At 38.2% G+C, this 17855-nt stretch overlaps 1 protein-coding gene across 4 annotated transcripts in view; it reads right to left on the reverse strand.

The window, feature by feature from the left end:
- Window positions 1-17855, reverse strand: part of tafa4b (TAFA chemokine like family member 4b) — a 44843-nt gene that overhangs the window by 15012 nt on the left and 11976 nt on the right. For 2 of the 4 annotated variants that reach the window (XM_041980646.1, XM_041980645.1), the window contains exons 2-4: window positions 14614-14764; window positions 13813-13973; window positions 2435-2590 (exon numbers count right to left, since the gene is read on the reverse strand). In XM_041980646.1, coding sequence (XP_041836580.1) covers window positions 2435-2590; window positions 13813-13973; window positions 14614-14666 — 370 coding nt within the window. In that variant the 5' untranslated portion in view covers window positions 14667-14764. Of the gene's footprint in view, window positions 1-2434; window positions 2591-13812; window positions 13974-14613; window positions 14765-15498; window positions 15588-17855 lie in introns of those variants that run through there. The other 2 variants (XM_041980647.1, XM_041980648.1) reach the window with 2 other exon arrangements.

Consider the following 17855-nt stretch of genomic DNA (forward strand, 5'->3'; position numbering starts at 1 on the left):
TATGAAATCAGTGATGCTTCATGTATGTCAGTATAAATATGACTTAAAGCATCAGAAGTTTCACAGACACCTTTAAAAGGAGATAATGTGAAAATCAAGTAAAAAAAAAAACACTAAAAACTGTTAAAATTTGTTATTTGATTAGGAAGTTGAGTGATATTGCATGTTGCTTTCAGTATCTGGTGTAAACCCCACCTCTGCAACTGCAACTAAATGTTCCCACTAACTCAGGAATGTCAAACTCTGCTACTTGACGGCCACTATTCTATAGTTTTTCATTATTTCCCTGCTCCAACACACCTGACTGAAATTAGTGGGTCATTGTGAAGAAGTTGACAATAAGCTGTTGGATCCATTTGGTTTGAAACAGATGTGTTGGAGCAGGGAAACAACTAAAACCTGCAGGTAGTGACACTTGAGGACTGGAGTTTGACATCCCCATATTGCGCAATCATCCACATAAACCTGGAGGAAGTTCAGCACCTTCCTCTGGACAAAATAAACTCTGGAATGCTGGTGGTTTTCCATGTAAGAATTCCTCGCTTCAGGAGCTTCCACAAAATCTTTACTAGATTAAGGTCAGGACTGACTTGGCCATTTGAAAACAATAAGTCATATTTCACAACTCTATGGTCAAACAGCTTGTGACCTTGTAGGGTTGTCTTACTACATGTCCTGGTTTCTGTGATTTACTGAGAGATGAGCTGGCATATTTTTCAAGATTTATCATTCCATTAATTATCCAGGCCCAAAACGTAACATTACTAACGCTGTTTTGATGCTGATATTCACTGTTTTCCTTTTTATTAACATTGTGCTTCCAATTTAAACAAAAATTTTTTACAGCAGCATTTTGGTCTCATCTATTTGTGACTTCCTCCCACTTCTGCCATGCACAACTGCATTCTCTTAAAGCTGCTCTCATAAACATCAACCAGTAGCCCATGTATGGCAGGTATTAAGCTGTTTTAGCAAGAATCATGGTCATCCTATTACAATCCTCTTACCCATGTAGAGTGAAGGATTATGGGTGTTTAACCAGTTGAGATATTTTGCGGGCAGTCCTCTGTTACAATACTACTCTTTTACACTTCTGCAAATGTCATGAAGGCGTTTATACATCCTTCGCCTTTAAATAAAACAGGACATGTGTTTGATTGTCAGCTGGCTCACATTTCATTATTTTCCTTATTAAATAAAAGAATATGTGTTATAATTTCTTTTACTCTTTTTTTTTACTTCAAGAACTCTGTGGTTTGCAAGTTTTGTGAAAATATATAAAAACTTGTTAATTATAAAACCCTCTTTTTTAAACCAAAACTGTCCTCTTTATCTCTTAAATGTATTGTTTGGTCCATGAAACGTATCTGGAGTAAATCTGTCTTGTACTCAGGAGGCCTTACTAGAAAGTTGTCCCAAATTCCATCAGGTTTTTAAAACTGAGGTTTAATCTTATAGCCTAGTTTAAAATCTGTATTTGGTAGTTTCAAACATTAGAAGTTTAAAACTTTGCAGGGACACCATGGACCACATGTTCACTGCTGGTGCAGCGAAGCAGAATACTTTAACTTTAAATGCTCTTTATATCACTGAACTGTGTAAACAGAATTCAGTGCAGGTCATTTTTTTTGTGTGGTATCACTCAGTATGGAGTAAAATCAAAGGATAAGAGGCCATTTTTTAATCAGTCTTTAATGTATTCACCCACTTTTACAAGGTGTAGATGAGTTTGCTAGAAAGACATCAGATCCAGCACAACTCATTAATCTTTTCGGCAAATGACTCATGTATTTATGTTACTAACATGGCTAAAGGAATCTGGCAGTGATTTGTTTAAGGCAAGAGGTTTCATGTAGCATCTCTAATGAAGTGAGATGATTAAAAACATTTTTAGCCTCTGCAACCCTGTCGGACTCATCAGTGTCTTGATTATTTAAAAAAAAGACACAACACAGCCCATCCTTAAAGTTTTAAGCTTGAAATCTACACATTCTGCAAAGTTACCTGCACACTTAATAGGTTTGACAGAAGTATAAAAAAAATCTTCCTACAGTAATGTGGGGGCACAACTACATAAAATGATTCACAAAACTGTTCATCAATAATCTCTTGTAGGTCTCACACAAAAAATAAATAAATATGGAAAATGATGATACAGATCTGCAGAATGGAAACTGGACTGTACGACTTTGGGGGATCAATTCGGGGTTCAAGATGTTATTGCAGCTGCAGCTGAAGTAGATGCTGTAGATTTGTGTTTGTGTTTCATGAAACCACAATTCTCCACCTACTCGGCCCACATATCATTTCTGTTGGAATAGTTTTCAAGCTGATTTATACCATTTCTGTATATAGAAAAAATGCTATAGGTCCATTACAGTGCATAGTGAATGTGAGTATACCCATTCACACAAACATTAACACACACATTTACCTTCCACACAGGAGGGTCTGGCTCTTGTGGTGCCAGCAACCTGCCCCGGGAAACAGGAACACTTGACAGTTTGAGAGCGCTCCTCGATCTTGTTCTTATTGCAGCAGCGATGAATAGCCACCACCTCACACGTACCCTGTTTCACCTGATATGATGCTGTAAGACAGAAAGAAAGAGGTCAAATATTTTGCTATAAAACCATAAGCTTTAAAAGGTTACATATTAGTATGATGATGGCTTGTTGTGACAAATTATCCAGCGTTCAAGTCAAATAAATCTGGTGTGCAAACAAGAAAAATGCAGCAACTTCACTGAGGTTAAAATAATCTACTGAATTATTTACTTTTGCTTAAACTTCTCAATTCCTTCCTGTCTCAGTTTTTGATTCATAAATAAACACTTTTGGTGATACTTTGCTTTTATTCTCAGCCTTGTGTCCTCATTAACTTTTCTGTAAACGTGGTGGCTTGTGTGACTGTGTGCACACAAACAAAAATTTCTTTTTTTTTCAAAGTGGGCCTCATCATCCAAGTTTATTTATACATTTTATGACAAATTATTGTGATGAAGTAGGAATAGAACAGACTTAAATGTTAATGGATAAGGGGTCAAATCCCATCATTTTTTAGCCTGTGTCTGTGTTCCTTATGTCTTTGTGCAGGTATGTGCACTTAAGAGTGCTCACTCCTGTGCGTTCCTGAAAGTCATTATTTATATAACGATAATAGCTTTTTACCTCCAACACAAACAACGTCTAATCTCTCTTGACTGTCCTCACATTTCCCCTGAGACCTTGGCTGTGCTAATTATAACATTATCCTGACAGTAATGGGACAGAAGGCCAAGCTGAACCCAAGGAAATTATAAGAAAATGCTTCTCGCCCACCCAGTGGCCAAATGTGCCTCTAAGTGTGTGTAATATTACTGCTACAATATATTTACAGTATACTTCCAGTTTCATAGTTTTAACTCAGTGATCCTGGTTTATTCCAGGGGAGTATTTGTTAAACAGTCTCCACATCACCTTAGAAAAATGTCTACAAAGACAATCATGTAGCAGTTTAAATTAAACCTTGGTACATCTGCTGCATGTGCATGTCAGTTCTGCAAGGATAATGTCTAAACGGGCTTATGCGGTATGTTAAGGTTTTGAACTATGGTGTCTGTGTTAAAGATACATTTCATTCAGTACATTAAACCCATTAATTCCCCTGGGAGAGAGGTTTTTGTGCCCACCATACGCGCCAACTGTTGGGTGAAATGTTTAGTGAAGCTAATCTTTGCTTATGGCTTCTGAATGGATTCCAGCTGCCTTATCTTCCCTCCCAAAGCTTGTTGTGCACTCTTGAGAGTCTCTGTACCGTTTCACAAGCACAGCAAACCCTGCAGGCGACATTACCAGCTACCTATAAGCCCCTTTACTCCCCTGGAAAAACCTTGGTTATACCGTGCCATAAGCCTAGATTTCATTTATGTACGTGACTTTACCCAAACACTGAAACTTTTCACGCTCAGCTGAATGAGCTTTGCGAGCAGACACAAACGTGTCCAAACACACAAACAAAGCAGAACACAAACAGCACACACACACTGTAGAGGGTTCCATTTCTTCAGGCCATGGCCCCTCTCATCCTTTCTGATTTAAAGTTTGTTTGTTCTTCTCTCCAGAGAGCCCCATCAATGATCCCTGGCTCTCTGAGGGCGCCCCTCCACTATCATCCCTCCACTTTCATTTCCCTCACTCCTCTGTCTCAGGCTCTCCAGAGGCTGAAGCAGCTGCCACATTAACCCCCCCTCCTCCACACACACATACATACACACACCCAAGCACACACAAAGCCTCAATTTATTGATAAAAATCAGGATTAAAACTAAAAAAACTGAACATAACTTACTGGGACTGTAAGTATCAGTGCAGCTATAATTGCAACAGTAATAAACACAATTACAGTTCAGAATAACAATGTAGAAAAAATTAAAGCATCAATCAAGAACAATCAGCTTCCCTTGTTTAATCCCTCAATATAATTACTGTATGATTTAATTCCACTGCTTTTACAGAACTCTAACTGGCTAAGACTGCTCAATCTGCTTTCTTCATCTCAGACAAAGACAGTTGGTTTATAAGGAAGAAAAAGAAGAGGGATGGAGTCAACCAGGTGGAGGCAAAGTGGTGTCACAGCCAGTGGAGAGAACAAAGAGCAGCTCATCTTTTGCTGGCATAATGAGGTCAGAGGGTGCGCTGGTCTCCTCTCTTTATTACCTCCATCAGAATTGGGCAGAATCCGTTTGTATTTTAAAAAGCATAAAGCCTCTAAGGATGTGTGAGCAGCGGATGATAAACCCACCAAAATTTCATTAATCCTTTTTTTTTGTGTGTGTGTGTATGTGTCTTCCCGTGGTTTGTACCCCAATTAAAATCCAAACAAATTAAGCATGAATGCAAATTAGGTAAATTTTCGGCAGGTGTAAGATATGAGAAGAGCACGTGTGCAGTTTTGAAAGGGATTTCTGTTATTTAAAGAAGATGGGAGAGAGAGCCTCCGCTGGGTTTTTTTGCGTTTGGTGTACTGATGCACCTTAATGAAGAGAAAAATAACCCAGGGTGCTCTTCAAGCAAATACTTTAAAACAGGCTGTCTTTCATGTCCGGCTTAAAAGGACATTCATAAAAACTTCATTATGTTTCAGATGTTGCCAATAAGGCTTTTATTAGGGAGCAGCACCAAATACTGCACACAGAAAAAAAACTTTCTTCACACTGTTCTGTATATTCATGATGGTTTGTTGGCTTGTAATTAACCCTTTAGGTGTCATAGTTTTTAAAGTTTTAAAGTCATACTGTAAATGAGAAAAAAAATGTTGAACATAAACAAGAGTTTATGATGGCAGTAAAATTAACTTGTCTGTTTTTGTGTTGTGGATTCACTATGAACATTGTGTGTGTGTGTGTGTGTGTGTGTGTGTGTGTGTGTGTGTGTGTGTGTGTGTGTGTGTGTGTGTGTGTGTGTGTGTGTGTGTGTGTGTGTGAAAAACAAGAAATACATATTATTATTTGGGCACAAAAATGTATTCATATGTGGAAAAATACATCCTGGGATGTTTCTACTTTCAGTTGTTGCTTAATGACTGTGGCCTTTAGCCAGGAGGTTGTGCCATCAGATGGTTGCCAGCAGTCATTGGGTATTAACCAAAACACCCTCCTGCTGCGGGGTCAGCAGAAACATCTAAAGTATTTCTATGCACTGTTGTAGAAATGTACAGAAAGTAAGATCAGTTACATGCAGGGACCTAACTCTTCGCACCTTGGTTGGCATTGATATAAAAAACAAACACATCAATACGCACATGCTCAGGCAGTGGACATTTACTCAGATACACTCAAGAAATTATCAGGAAAAGGTTACAATTTTTCAAAAAATGATAAAAGAAGGATGACAGGACAGCATATGCATGGATGTGTGTACTGATGTGTTTGTTTGCCTGTAAGGTCTGGACCTCTAAGGTTATTGCTATGATTTATATCCTGGAGCATCTGAGGTGTTTAATCAATAAACAGGAGTCGGGAGCCAGATAGAATTTACAGCCAATTCTATTTAATGAGGGAGATATCAATTTAAAAGCACCCACTCTAGGTGTCGAAAAAAAAGAGGAGGCGTAAAGCAATTTGTTGCCTTCACACCAAACACTCTTTATTTCTTTCTCAGTCTTCTGCAATGTAATATTAAACATGTAGTATGTCCATGCATGACTTGTGATGTGCTATGATAAACAAAAGATAGAGTTTGCTGTTTAGCTCAAAGAACAGTGTGTGCAGTTGCACAGTCCATTGAGCTAAATGTTAAGTCAACAAACTAACAAGGTCATACTGATGTAACTGCACTGAAGTGGTGGTCAGCACAATGAACAAACACACTTCAGTTTAGAGTCACTATATGATGCTGTCATAGAGGTTTACATTACAGGGAACATATTATAGAAGATTTTTTTGTTTGTTTGTTTGTTTTTGGGGGGGTTTCTATACCTGAAAATGTGACATTCAGTGAGCCGTTGTAGGGTAAAATTAGGTCCCTCTTTAACCCCTTAAAATCCTAAACTTTTTCCATAAAATAGGTTTATATGGATAAAAGGCTTGTTGTGGATCTGTTGTTTTATTGGATTACTTTGACTGGACCCTTGCTGATGTTGCAGTATCATCTGCTACTGGTGCACGGTAAAGCTTCAGTATTGGCAACTGGTCTGAAATAAGTGTTTAACAAATCTACAGTGATGGTTTTAGCCTGGAATGGTATACATCACTCAAATCTCAAGAATCTTAGTTTTCCAATGGTGTGTAAAATGTGTAGGTACTTTGAAGGGAGACAGAATGAAATACATATTTATTTGTTATGTCCTGCACACGGGATGTCTGGTTCCAATGGGTTAAAGTTATTTTGCCACTTTTCTTTTATTTCCACTAACTTCCAGTTCAGATGATGCTGCATTTGCTGTACCTCAGAAGTTCAAGGTTGAAACTGCTTTATTCTTGCATTTTTCTTTGCTATTAAAGCAAAATATCATTATTAGTTAAATAGATCAACTTATCTTTTTTTTTTTTTTTTTAAACTCTTTATTTTCAAGTATTTTGGATGAGTTATAACAACAAGACAAAAAAAAGAAGGAAAAAAAAAGACAGAAAAAAAAGAAAAGAAAACATTTACATAAATAATGAAAGGAAAATACAGTAGTACGTCCCTACCCATCTCACTTCCCTCGTACATACAAAAGAAATAAAAATATATAAATAAGTAACTAAAATTATAAAGTACATAAATTTTAAATACATACATATTGCGGGGTGACAAGTGGTATTTGTGTTTATTTTTTGTCTCTTATTATCTATTCATGTTTATGCACGTTATTGTCTTCCATTCAGAACCAAAATACACACTCAGGGGTGACCAGTCTTTTACAAAGTTGTCCATAGATACATCCAATACACTGTACAGTCTTTCATATGGTAATAGTGCCATCAGTTTTTCACGCCACAGAGATAATGTAGGAGGATGGTCTGGTTTATCCAGACATGAAGTATAGATAGACGAGCGACGTATAACATTATAGACAGTAGCTTTGTTTCTTTGATCGGTAGACCAAGAATACAGTACTTAGGGTCCATTGGCAGTTTAACACCAGTATATTTCTCAATTTCCACAAGGACTGTAGACCAGAATGAGGTGATGATAGGGCATGACCATATTAGGTGAAAGTAAGTTCCTGTTTCTTTTTGACATTTTTGACATATTTTGGTACATGTATTATCATACTTACTCCGAATTACAGGAGTCACATGCAGTTTATTAATAATTTTATACTGTGTTTCATAGGATTTATTAGATCTTGTAATATGTCTTGCATTTATCAGTACTTTACTCCATATCTGGTCATCCAGTTGAGACCCAAAGTCTTTTTCCCAGCTTTGTTTAATATTTATGCAGATATTGTTATTTACTATAAAATGATCATATATATATGAGTGATTATTTTTCTTTTTACTACAATTGTTCTTAGTAACAGATCATCTAAAACATTTATTTTCTTACCCGTTTGGTAATATGAAATGGAGTTTAAATAACTTCTTATTTGTAGATATCGGAAAAACTGAGTTCGTGGGAGATTAAATTCATTTTGTAGTTGTTGAAAGGACTTTATTCTGTCATCTAAATATAGATCTGATATTTTTTTTATACCAGCTGTTTGCCATTCCTTAAATCCAGCATCAATACACGTTTGATGAAAATCAGGATTGTTCGCAATAGGTCCTAAAAATGAATATTGGTTGAGACAGAAATGTTGGCGTACGGCAGTAAGAGTTTTGTATATATTTTTAATTATATAATTATTACTAAATTGAGTTTTTATATTCGTAAAACATATAAACGGGAAGTGCTCTAGGTGACTGTTATCCATATCTATACTTTCTAGATTCTAACACAAATTTTAGTTGAGAAGCCCAGTGATAGAATTTTAGATTAGGGATTGCAAGTCCACCCTTTTTATAGGTAGCTGAAGTTGTTGTAATTCCATTCTCGGACGCCCATTGTTCCAAACAAATGCACCTATAGCACTGTGTATAGTTTTGAAGATTTTTAAAGGTATGTATGCGGGTAGCATTTGTAAGGGATACAATAGGCGTGGGAGGACGTTCATTTTAATAATTGCTATACGATCAATCAAAGATAGTGAGAGATTAGTCCATCTTGAGAGATCAATTTTTATTTTTGCTATAATAGGTAATAGATTATTTTTAATTAATTTTGAGAGATCAGGGCAGAAAAAAAGGCCAAGATATTTGATATTACTTTTTACTTTAAATGGGTGGTAGTTAATTAAGTTATTTGTTTTTTCTCCAAGTGGTAGGACGAACAATTTTTCATAGTTAATTTTATATCCGGAGAATTTACCAAACTCTTCAATTATACTGACTAAGGGCGGAATTGATTTAGTTGGGTTTTTCAGAAATAAAAGTACATCATGTGCATATAATGATATCTTGTGTGTGCTGTGATTTGTTTGAATGCCTTTAACCTGATCATTTAATCTTATAGCCTCTGCAAGAGGTTCAATTATTAACAGTAACGACAGTAGAGGGGACAAAGGACATCCCTGTTTAGTGCCTCTTTCAAGCGAGAATGTCTCAGATATTGTTCCATTTATGAGTACTGCAGCTTGTGGTAATGTATAGAATAGTTTAATCCAATTAATAAATGTTTCATTAAATGAAAATTCTTTTAATGTTCTAAAAAGATATTTCCATTCTACACGGTCAAAAGCTTTTTCCGCATCCAACGTAATGACGGCTGCCTTTTCCCTCCTAGTTGTTATATACTGAAGTATTCCAAGCAGTCGTCTCACGTTGGAGCAGGATTAACGTGTTTGTATAAAGCCTGTTTGATCGGTGGCCACTAATTTATCCATTATAGTATTCAGAAGTAATGCTAAAATATTTGCTAATATTTTTGAATCTGTATTTTGAATTGATATAGGTCTATATGATTAAGGATTTTAAGGGATTTTGTGTTCTTTTAGTATTACAGTAATAATGGATTGCTGCATAGTTTTTGGTAGTTTTTTCATATCATCAGAATGTTGAAACATTTTTGTTAAAAGAGGTGCCAGAATATCTATAAATGTTTTTTATACCTCCCCTGGGAAACCGTCTGGACCACAGGCTTTTCCATTTTTTAAAGAGTTGATTGATTTTTTTACATCTTCAACTGTAATCTCAGCATCAAGAGAACTGTTATCTTGTAAATTTAATTTAGGTAGTTTAAGTTTTTGGAAAAATGAGTCCATGTCCTCTTCACTGTTTTTATGTTCAGGTTTGTACAAATCATCAAAATAATTTCTAAATACATATGTGATTTCGCAGGATGTATAAACCACTTTATCATTTTTATCTTTAACTTTTGTTATTGCGGAACAATGTTTTTTATTGTTCAACTTATCTTAAAAAATAAATTAGCTAATGATGCTCCATCAGTACTTTGTTTAGTGTTTTATATATCTGACTTCCAGTTCATGTTCTTTCATTTTTACCAGCTGCAAAATGGAAATTCTGATTTCCAATTTGTCATTTGTTATACTGATATCAGTATGGTAACTGCCTTACAAAAACAGGCAAGTTAACTATGGAGCATAAGGAACAGTGCCTAATGTTAATTGCTGAAAACATAAACAAAATACAGACGAATGGAGATACAGGGAAACACAGGGTTTATGGAGCTGGTGTGTGACACAGAAATTATAATCTGAGGTCTGGGCCATTTTAATACAACTGGTACAGTAGGCTGTGCATTCAAAGATGCACAGCCTACTGTACCAACTGTCCATGGTCCAACTGTAGATGAGGAATTGTCCGTATATGAAAATAAAAAAGCCATTCAGTTGATACTTCTCTAAGTTTGGCGTATGCACCAGCCTCTCAGGCTGTTAACTGTATGCTCTCTTTTGCTGCAATAACATGCTGCAAGGTTTATTGAGAAGTACAGATTTCAAAAGTAGCAGACCCAAAGGAAGAGAGGGTCACTCAAAGCCCCTAAAATAATTTGCTTAAATAGAGGTGTAAATTATACAAAAATTAGGATGCACTTTCTATCTCTCTCTCTGTGCCAGTTTGTGAAACAAGGGCATAGTATGTCTCTTATCTGCTGTTGTCAAAAAGTTACATTTTTAAACGCCCTTCTTTAATGGTTAAAACTGAAAAAGCTGGACCAAAACCAAAAAAAAGGAAATTAATAAGCATAAAACAAGTGCCAGACATCAAAGAAGCATCACAGCTGAACTGTGAGCCCTCGCAGTTTTACCTTCCCCATCAGCCTCAATTCACTGCCCTGCTGCCTCTCACCCCTCATCTACTGAAGATTCATGTGTTAAGCAGTCAGCTTCCAGCTATATACACAAAGTAACAGCATATCTAATGTCTCAGTGTTGCCTTTAAAGCATTTTGTTATGGCCATCTCAGTGTAATAGAGCCCAACACGCTGCCATGAAAAGACTTCTCAAGCATGGCTAAATGCTTCTATTCCTGCAGCAGGCAGGGGGGAGGTGTTGTGTTGGGGGGTTGTAACAGTAGCCGGGCATTCAAGCTACCTTGAACTGATGGGTTAGCCAGGCGATTGATGTATTCTGACAGACACAGGCGAGCAGAGCATTGTCCATTTTATCAAAAAGCTGTGTCTTTCCCCTGTCAATACCTGACAATCGTGTTCACTGCTATGAAAGGCCAGGTATCAAGCAACTCTGTCAGAGATGACAAAGTCAATGTACAGGTGATGTAGTTTACATCTCTGCAGAAAAAAGCTAAACAATGTGAGAACTCTGTCGCACAAACTACAAACTCTACACCACATTGTGTTTCATCAAATCTCATGCTGTCTTCTGTTTTCATTTGTCCCCTTCTAGCCTTTACACACTTCCTTTCCTCATTCCATCTCCTGCTCACCTTGGTCTAGCACAGCCTATCAATCCTCCTGACATTATTAGTGTTTTACAGGTCCACATTAGGCCTCATCCAGATTTATGCTAATTATCACTACAGGTCGCTGGTACAGTTGAGTGCTGCTGTACTACATATCTTTCCCCAATAAAACCTGCTCACTTGACCTTGCCAGCTCTGTATTTATTTCAAACAAACATGTGTAGTATGCATCAAATAGATGGACATGCAGATGGGACTTGAACTTTAAAGCAAGCTTGCTTGTGTTAGGAAAGCACAAATATGACAGATACATTTTAAATGCAGATGGAGCTACATATGTGGTTTCACACAGGAACCAAGGTGGACACAGAAGGCCCCATTAACACAGTGGATTCACAAATGCAGCACCAGATTACTGTTGTAAAAAGTTTGGTTTGTCAAGCATGCTCCAACAAGCTGTGACAGGAGTGCATATGGAAGGAAATTGACTTCTGAAAGGTTTGAACCGAATCTCAAATAATCAAATTTTAAGTATCCACACAAGAGAAGAGGCTTATGAGAATATAAGAACCAGATATTTTACTGTCAGAAAAGTGGAGCAGCTTGCAAAGAAGCACCAATTACTGATTTAACCCAAAAGAAAGTGTAATGTTTGTGAATAACATTAGAAATCTAATTGTTGAGTTGTTTGTTGGAACAGATTTAAACATTTTTGCACACCTGGTTTTATTTGTACCAATACAACATGTGAAAACCACAGGAAACGAAAAGAAGTGCATTGTGTGTGCGCTGAATGTTCCATTTGAATCTACAGAAGGGTGACATCTACCTGAGATAACTTTATTAGCGGCTGTTTTGTAGACAGCAGAGGCTAAATGATTGAACTCTAGACTTATTTTCTCCTGTGCAATGATGCCAGCTAATCAAATGAGTGGTGGATCAATGTACAGATTACTGAGAAGCAGTAACACCCAGAGAAGCAGAATGAGGAAAAGGTTATTCCCAGGAGGAAGGCTATTTTTTCTTCCCCAAACTATCTGTAATATCAAATTTTTATGCTGCACCATCATTTCATTCAATCCCTAATATAGATTTATTTTTTGGCTGAGTTTTCGTTGCATTACACGTTGCTTCGGAGAACTGCATTCAGTAAATGAGATTTAGATTAAGAAAAAGCAATGTGCACCTTTTGTGGAGCATTTTTTGGCCTATAGAGCCACCATGTGGCAGCTAATGGTACATCACCATCTTACACCCAACGTCTCCCTGATCAGCCAACAAAATAGCAGTAAAAGTGCTTAAAGACAAACCCACCAAAGTTTATCTAGCAGCCAAAATATGCACCCAATTATTTCACAACCTCAAACTTAAACTTAAACTTCCACCAATTAGAGCAAACCATGAAATAATAAATAAATCACTGGTTGGTTGGGCATCAAGATATCTTGTCTCACAGAGGGAGTGAAAAGAGAAGGGGCAGGGATGGATGCATGGTGACCTTCACAATCTACAGGCCCTGCAATTAGTAGTGTCCCTGCCGTAAGCAGGCAGCCTTATTTCTGTTAAAAGGAAACTAATAACATCATTCACAGAACAGACTGAATGCTGGTAGCATTTCTGTGGCGCATAAAGGTCACCCTGCAAAACATGAGCTGGGAGAGCGGAGAAATGGAGAGATAATTAAGGAAACTGTCATAATTAAGTGTGAGGAAGAGGTGGCACGGGAGGTTTCTGGCAACAAGTTGATGCACAAGATGCCATGACTCAGCACAACTGTCCCTGTTGTCATCCTCAATCAAATATTAATAAGCCTTAGCTAGTCATTCTCAAGCTAAGTGTGGCTCGTCTCCATAACTTACAGAAATCAAAGATGGTAAAGAAATTTAGCTTTGTAGGCCGGAATTGAGTCAATGCTCGCTGTGGTTTCTTGGTTCATGGATTTCTAAGTAAATGAAGCAGAGCTTTGGTCAAAAGCAGAGCTGCAAAGCTATGCATATTAATGTAAGCATGTGCGATTATAAGCCTGAGGATTAGAAGTCATGAGACCGTGGCCTCTTCTACATGAGGCATGAAACCTATTTCATATCAGCATTAAACCACTAAGAGCCTAACCGCTTGAGAGGACCATTGACTCTGAGATGATGGATGCCTGCTTCCTGAATAGATTAGATCTTCCCCACACTGATCTATTTGTGTTGACAGCTTCTGACAGCTTAAGTACCATTTGTATCTGTATGCGCTGGATCATCACAGAGGTGTGTTGGCATCGAAGCCTAAAACGAGGCCTTGTCTAGATTACATTCTGTCACACAGAGGAACAGAACAGACTTTCCCTGCGTAGCCCCCTCCTTCAGGACATGGACGGTTCAGTCAGGCTCGGAGAACATGTGTTATGCTTCTGAAGTGACAGTGTAATTAACCTCTGGTGGTGTTGGAAGGGGGGTTCAGAGCAAGGCCCGGTGTACCTGTCGGTCCCCGATGATTACGGTTGCCAGCAGCGACTGGGTCAACCCAGAGCATCACCAAGGCAACAAGAAAGGCCACTTGCCAAGGCCAAGCTGACCTCCCCCTTAGTTTCATCCTGAGAGAGCGAAAGAGGGGGCAAAGAGGGGAGACGTGAAGGAAGAGGGCATCAGAAGTTATTAGAGACTGAACAAACAAGAGAATATAAAGCCTTTTAAACAAACATAACAATCTGACAGATGAGCTAAGCTGAAAATTATAACATACACACACGCCCACACACACACAAACACAATGTAATCAGAGTAATTTCAGCTCAGCCGTCAGCTGTAGCACTCTTTTATTCTTCTTTGTATCACATTAGGATTAACTCTTCCCATTTTCTTCCAGCAGCACCTTAAAAAAGAGCTGACTTTATGAGTGATGACAGGTTACGCTGAATGTAACACGGCTCAGCCAAGAATTAACACGATATGGTCATGGATTACAGCTAATCCAGCCACTTATTCATTTTCTACACCCTCTTCATCCTGTCAGGGAGAGGGGCTGCAGCCAATCCCATTCACTTCAAATAACCACTAATCATTATTGTATTATTGTTTTATTCTGAAGATTTTTTTTTCATGACCAGCTCATCAAGAAAGAAAGAAAAAACAATTACTCGTTATCATATATATTTGTGGATCTAACAATGATTTGATTAATGATAAAAGCAGAAAAATAATCATTAGCTGCACACACACATGATGTCAGCTCACCTGTTGGTCGTCTCTGTCTCCTTTGGTGTCTTTTCCACGGCGCACCTGCTCATGGCGTACAGGCCATGGTTGCATTCACTCGCACCTCAAATCTCCTCCTACTCCTCTTCCTCCTGCTTCTCCTCTTCCTCACCTCAAACAGAAGAAGCCTCTGGAGAAAGGAGGAACAAAGACACTCTGTCAGAGAGGCCAGTCTGCTCTAGGGTTCCTCAGTGGCCTTCACTGGCCTTATATGAAGGTCTACTCACACATACACCAATTCACACACACACACACACACACCAGGGTTGGAGATGTGAAGGCCTAGATTCTGTCAGATCCATTGTTTACACTAGGTTCACCTACCCCCAGGCTGAATGTGATCCCCACTACAGACATCACACACAGCCCCTCTCCCTCACAAACACTCTAACACTCAATCATGTGCACACACACACACACACAAACACACACACAGATGGGCTCACAACACAGTATGCATGACAAACTAAAATTTTAACTGATTCCAAAATGGGTGTACAAAAAAGAAATCTGCAGAGTAGCCTATTAACTAAAACATAAACCAGCTGATCAAACAATCCATAAAAACAAGTTGTGTCCTAACACACACACATACACACACGTTGCATTTGCACAGTATTTGCAAAGTAAATTCAAAGCCTATCAGAGGACAGCAGGAGAGACTATTCCTAATTACAGCTGAGTGACAGCTTCTGAAGCTCCTACACACTTTCATAAACACACACACACACACACACACAAATTCAATTATCCTCCCACTGTAATAGAGTGTCAACACTTCTCTTTACAAAGGGACTAACTCTGCAGTCAAAATGAAAGACAACAGATACGCATTAATAACAAAATGTCTCCCCCTCTTCAAACCTTCATTATTCTTCATAAGTCATTGATATGCAGCTCTGTCCGCTAATATATTGAGAAACTTCCAGAGAAGGTACAGTACGAACTTCAACCAAGACTCATGCTTCTGTTCAGCCTCTTCAGACATCTGTGCAGTGCCACTGCCCCCTTGTGGGGAAGAAGCTAACAGGAAATGTCAACAAGACTGAGCAGACGCCTCAGGGCACCATGGTTTTTTTTTACAGATGTCAGAAAGGAGCAAGGCAAGAAGACAAAAAAAAGTGACATAAAGTAAATGGCTATTGTTTGTATCTATTACCTGTTTGTAACAGCAACATATTTCAGAGAGAACACAGAGTTTTTCCAGACTGTTAATTAGAAAAGCTCATTTAAATTTAGAGGTGTGAGTTGGGAATATTTAGAAGTGCAAATGCCTCTGCAGATTGACTGTAGCACTACGACTGATAGATGAAATATTTATGTGTTTGTGTGTTTTAGATGGTATTTCTGTTTTTCAAGTTTCTGTGCAAGGTGCAAATTTGTGTGTCAGAGATGTGCGTGTTTTATTCCCCTACAGTATGTAAGAGTATGCAAGGTGCAAGTGCTGTGAGAAATGATTAGGCATGCTGCATGGCTACACAGAAGCCTATTTCTTATTCCCTTTTTAAAGGCTGAGCCATGGCATGCATTTTTATCAGCTTTGTTCTCTGATACACTCATTAAAAGAGCACAGTTGTGCATGTGTGTGCGATTGTATGAGTGTGTGTGTTTGTGTGCATGTGTGGTTGTGTGCGTGTGAGAATATGTGGTCCCTTGATGCAGCTCATTGGGAACCTTGGGACAAAACTTCCCATCAGTAAGAGACATGTTGTCACTAGTTTTGCACAGATTGTGGGTTTATAAAAGATTGATGCATTTGTAAAAATAAAGAAATAAATAATCTGTGCTCACATTTAGGGAGACACCAAAACGCTCCTTGGGTGCTTTATGTAAGCATCGGTGTGGACAGAGGGCTCAGCTGGCTATCATGCCAATGTGGAGTTGTTGAATTTAGCAGCAGAAAGAAAATATTCACACACATTTATGTTAGTAAGTAGAGCACAGACACACTCAAGATTATATGTGAACATCAAATAACACCTATTCTAAAATTATCCCTCCTTCTACATCACCCTCTCCATCTCCTCTCAGTGTATGTCTCTGAGGGCCAAAAGGCTGAGTTGTGTCATTTCTTGTGGTAATCACACAGGACTGACACGGGGGCGCATTGACATGCATCAAGGCAATCCTTCCTCCACCACAAATAAATATGACTGTGTGCCCTGCATCCGAACAGCATCATCTGCCGGCCCTCTACGAGCATCCACGCAGCATCACAAGCAAACGCGCATGCACATGAATTTGCTAAATTACTCTTCTGCAGGCAATCTCTGACCTCATCTGCAAGAAACAGACATCAGAAATAAAACACTTCCAGCATGATGCTGTTGTCGCTGGCACTGCGCTGTTCGTCACTCACAGAGATTATATCATTTGTCAGCTCGGGACAGGAAGTTCCTGTTCAGCAGGACTGCGAGGAATAGCAACCGCACATTTACTTGATAACCTCAATGTCACCTGTTTAGTATGTAAAAGTGTTCATCACCAGGCTTATGTGAATATCTCTGCTTTACCTTTCCCACATGGTGCCAGAAACAATGGGATTCATATCTGTTAAAGGCTGTTTCAGACTCTATAGAAAGGTCGTTTAGCTACAAATAATGACTGATTTTACCTCATGAGTCGCATGCAGAGGTTGAGGATAATGATCAGTCACTTTGTAGTAGACTGCTTTGATTCTTAAACATCTAAATAATCACTGCTATATATAACACAACTAATGTTATAAGTTTATATTCACTATTATGCTTTATTGGAAACATTAGCTCCAAGCAGTTCATACCGTTTATCTGCCAAACACTGCACTGTAGGATGCGATGCGACTAACTCATTAGTTTTTGCTTTTTCCTTGTTAAATATTCCACTTTAGTCTCACAGGAGAACATGTAGCAGGTACTTATGTCCACATTTAAAACACTGTGTTTCTCATGCTTAACTCTGACTGACCTCGAGTGACAAAGTTAGGAAAGAAAAAAGTAGCTGGACTACACTGAGTGCTGAATATGGCTCTTTAACAACATAATATGAAGTTTAATGCTATCCCCAACCCCTTTTACCTCCTTTTACAACACATTCTGGTTAACTGATTTGATTCTTAAATATAATCATAATCTTCTGAGCTTTCTTGCATTTTTTTAGATGCAATTATGAAACTGCTTTCTCTTTCACTGTGAACCATCATAGACGTTACAGATTCTGCTGTGAGACTGTAGACTGATGTT

The sequence above is a fragment of the Melanotaenia boesemani genome, chromosome 3 (assembly GCF_017639745.1).
Source record: "Melanotaenia boesemani isolate fMelBoe1 chromosome 3, fMelBoe1.pri, whole genome shotgun sequence".
NCBI lineage: Eukaryota > Metazoa > Chordata > Actinopteri > Atheriniformes > Melanotaeniidae > Melanotaenia > Melanotaenia boesemani.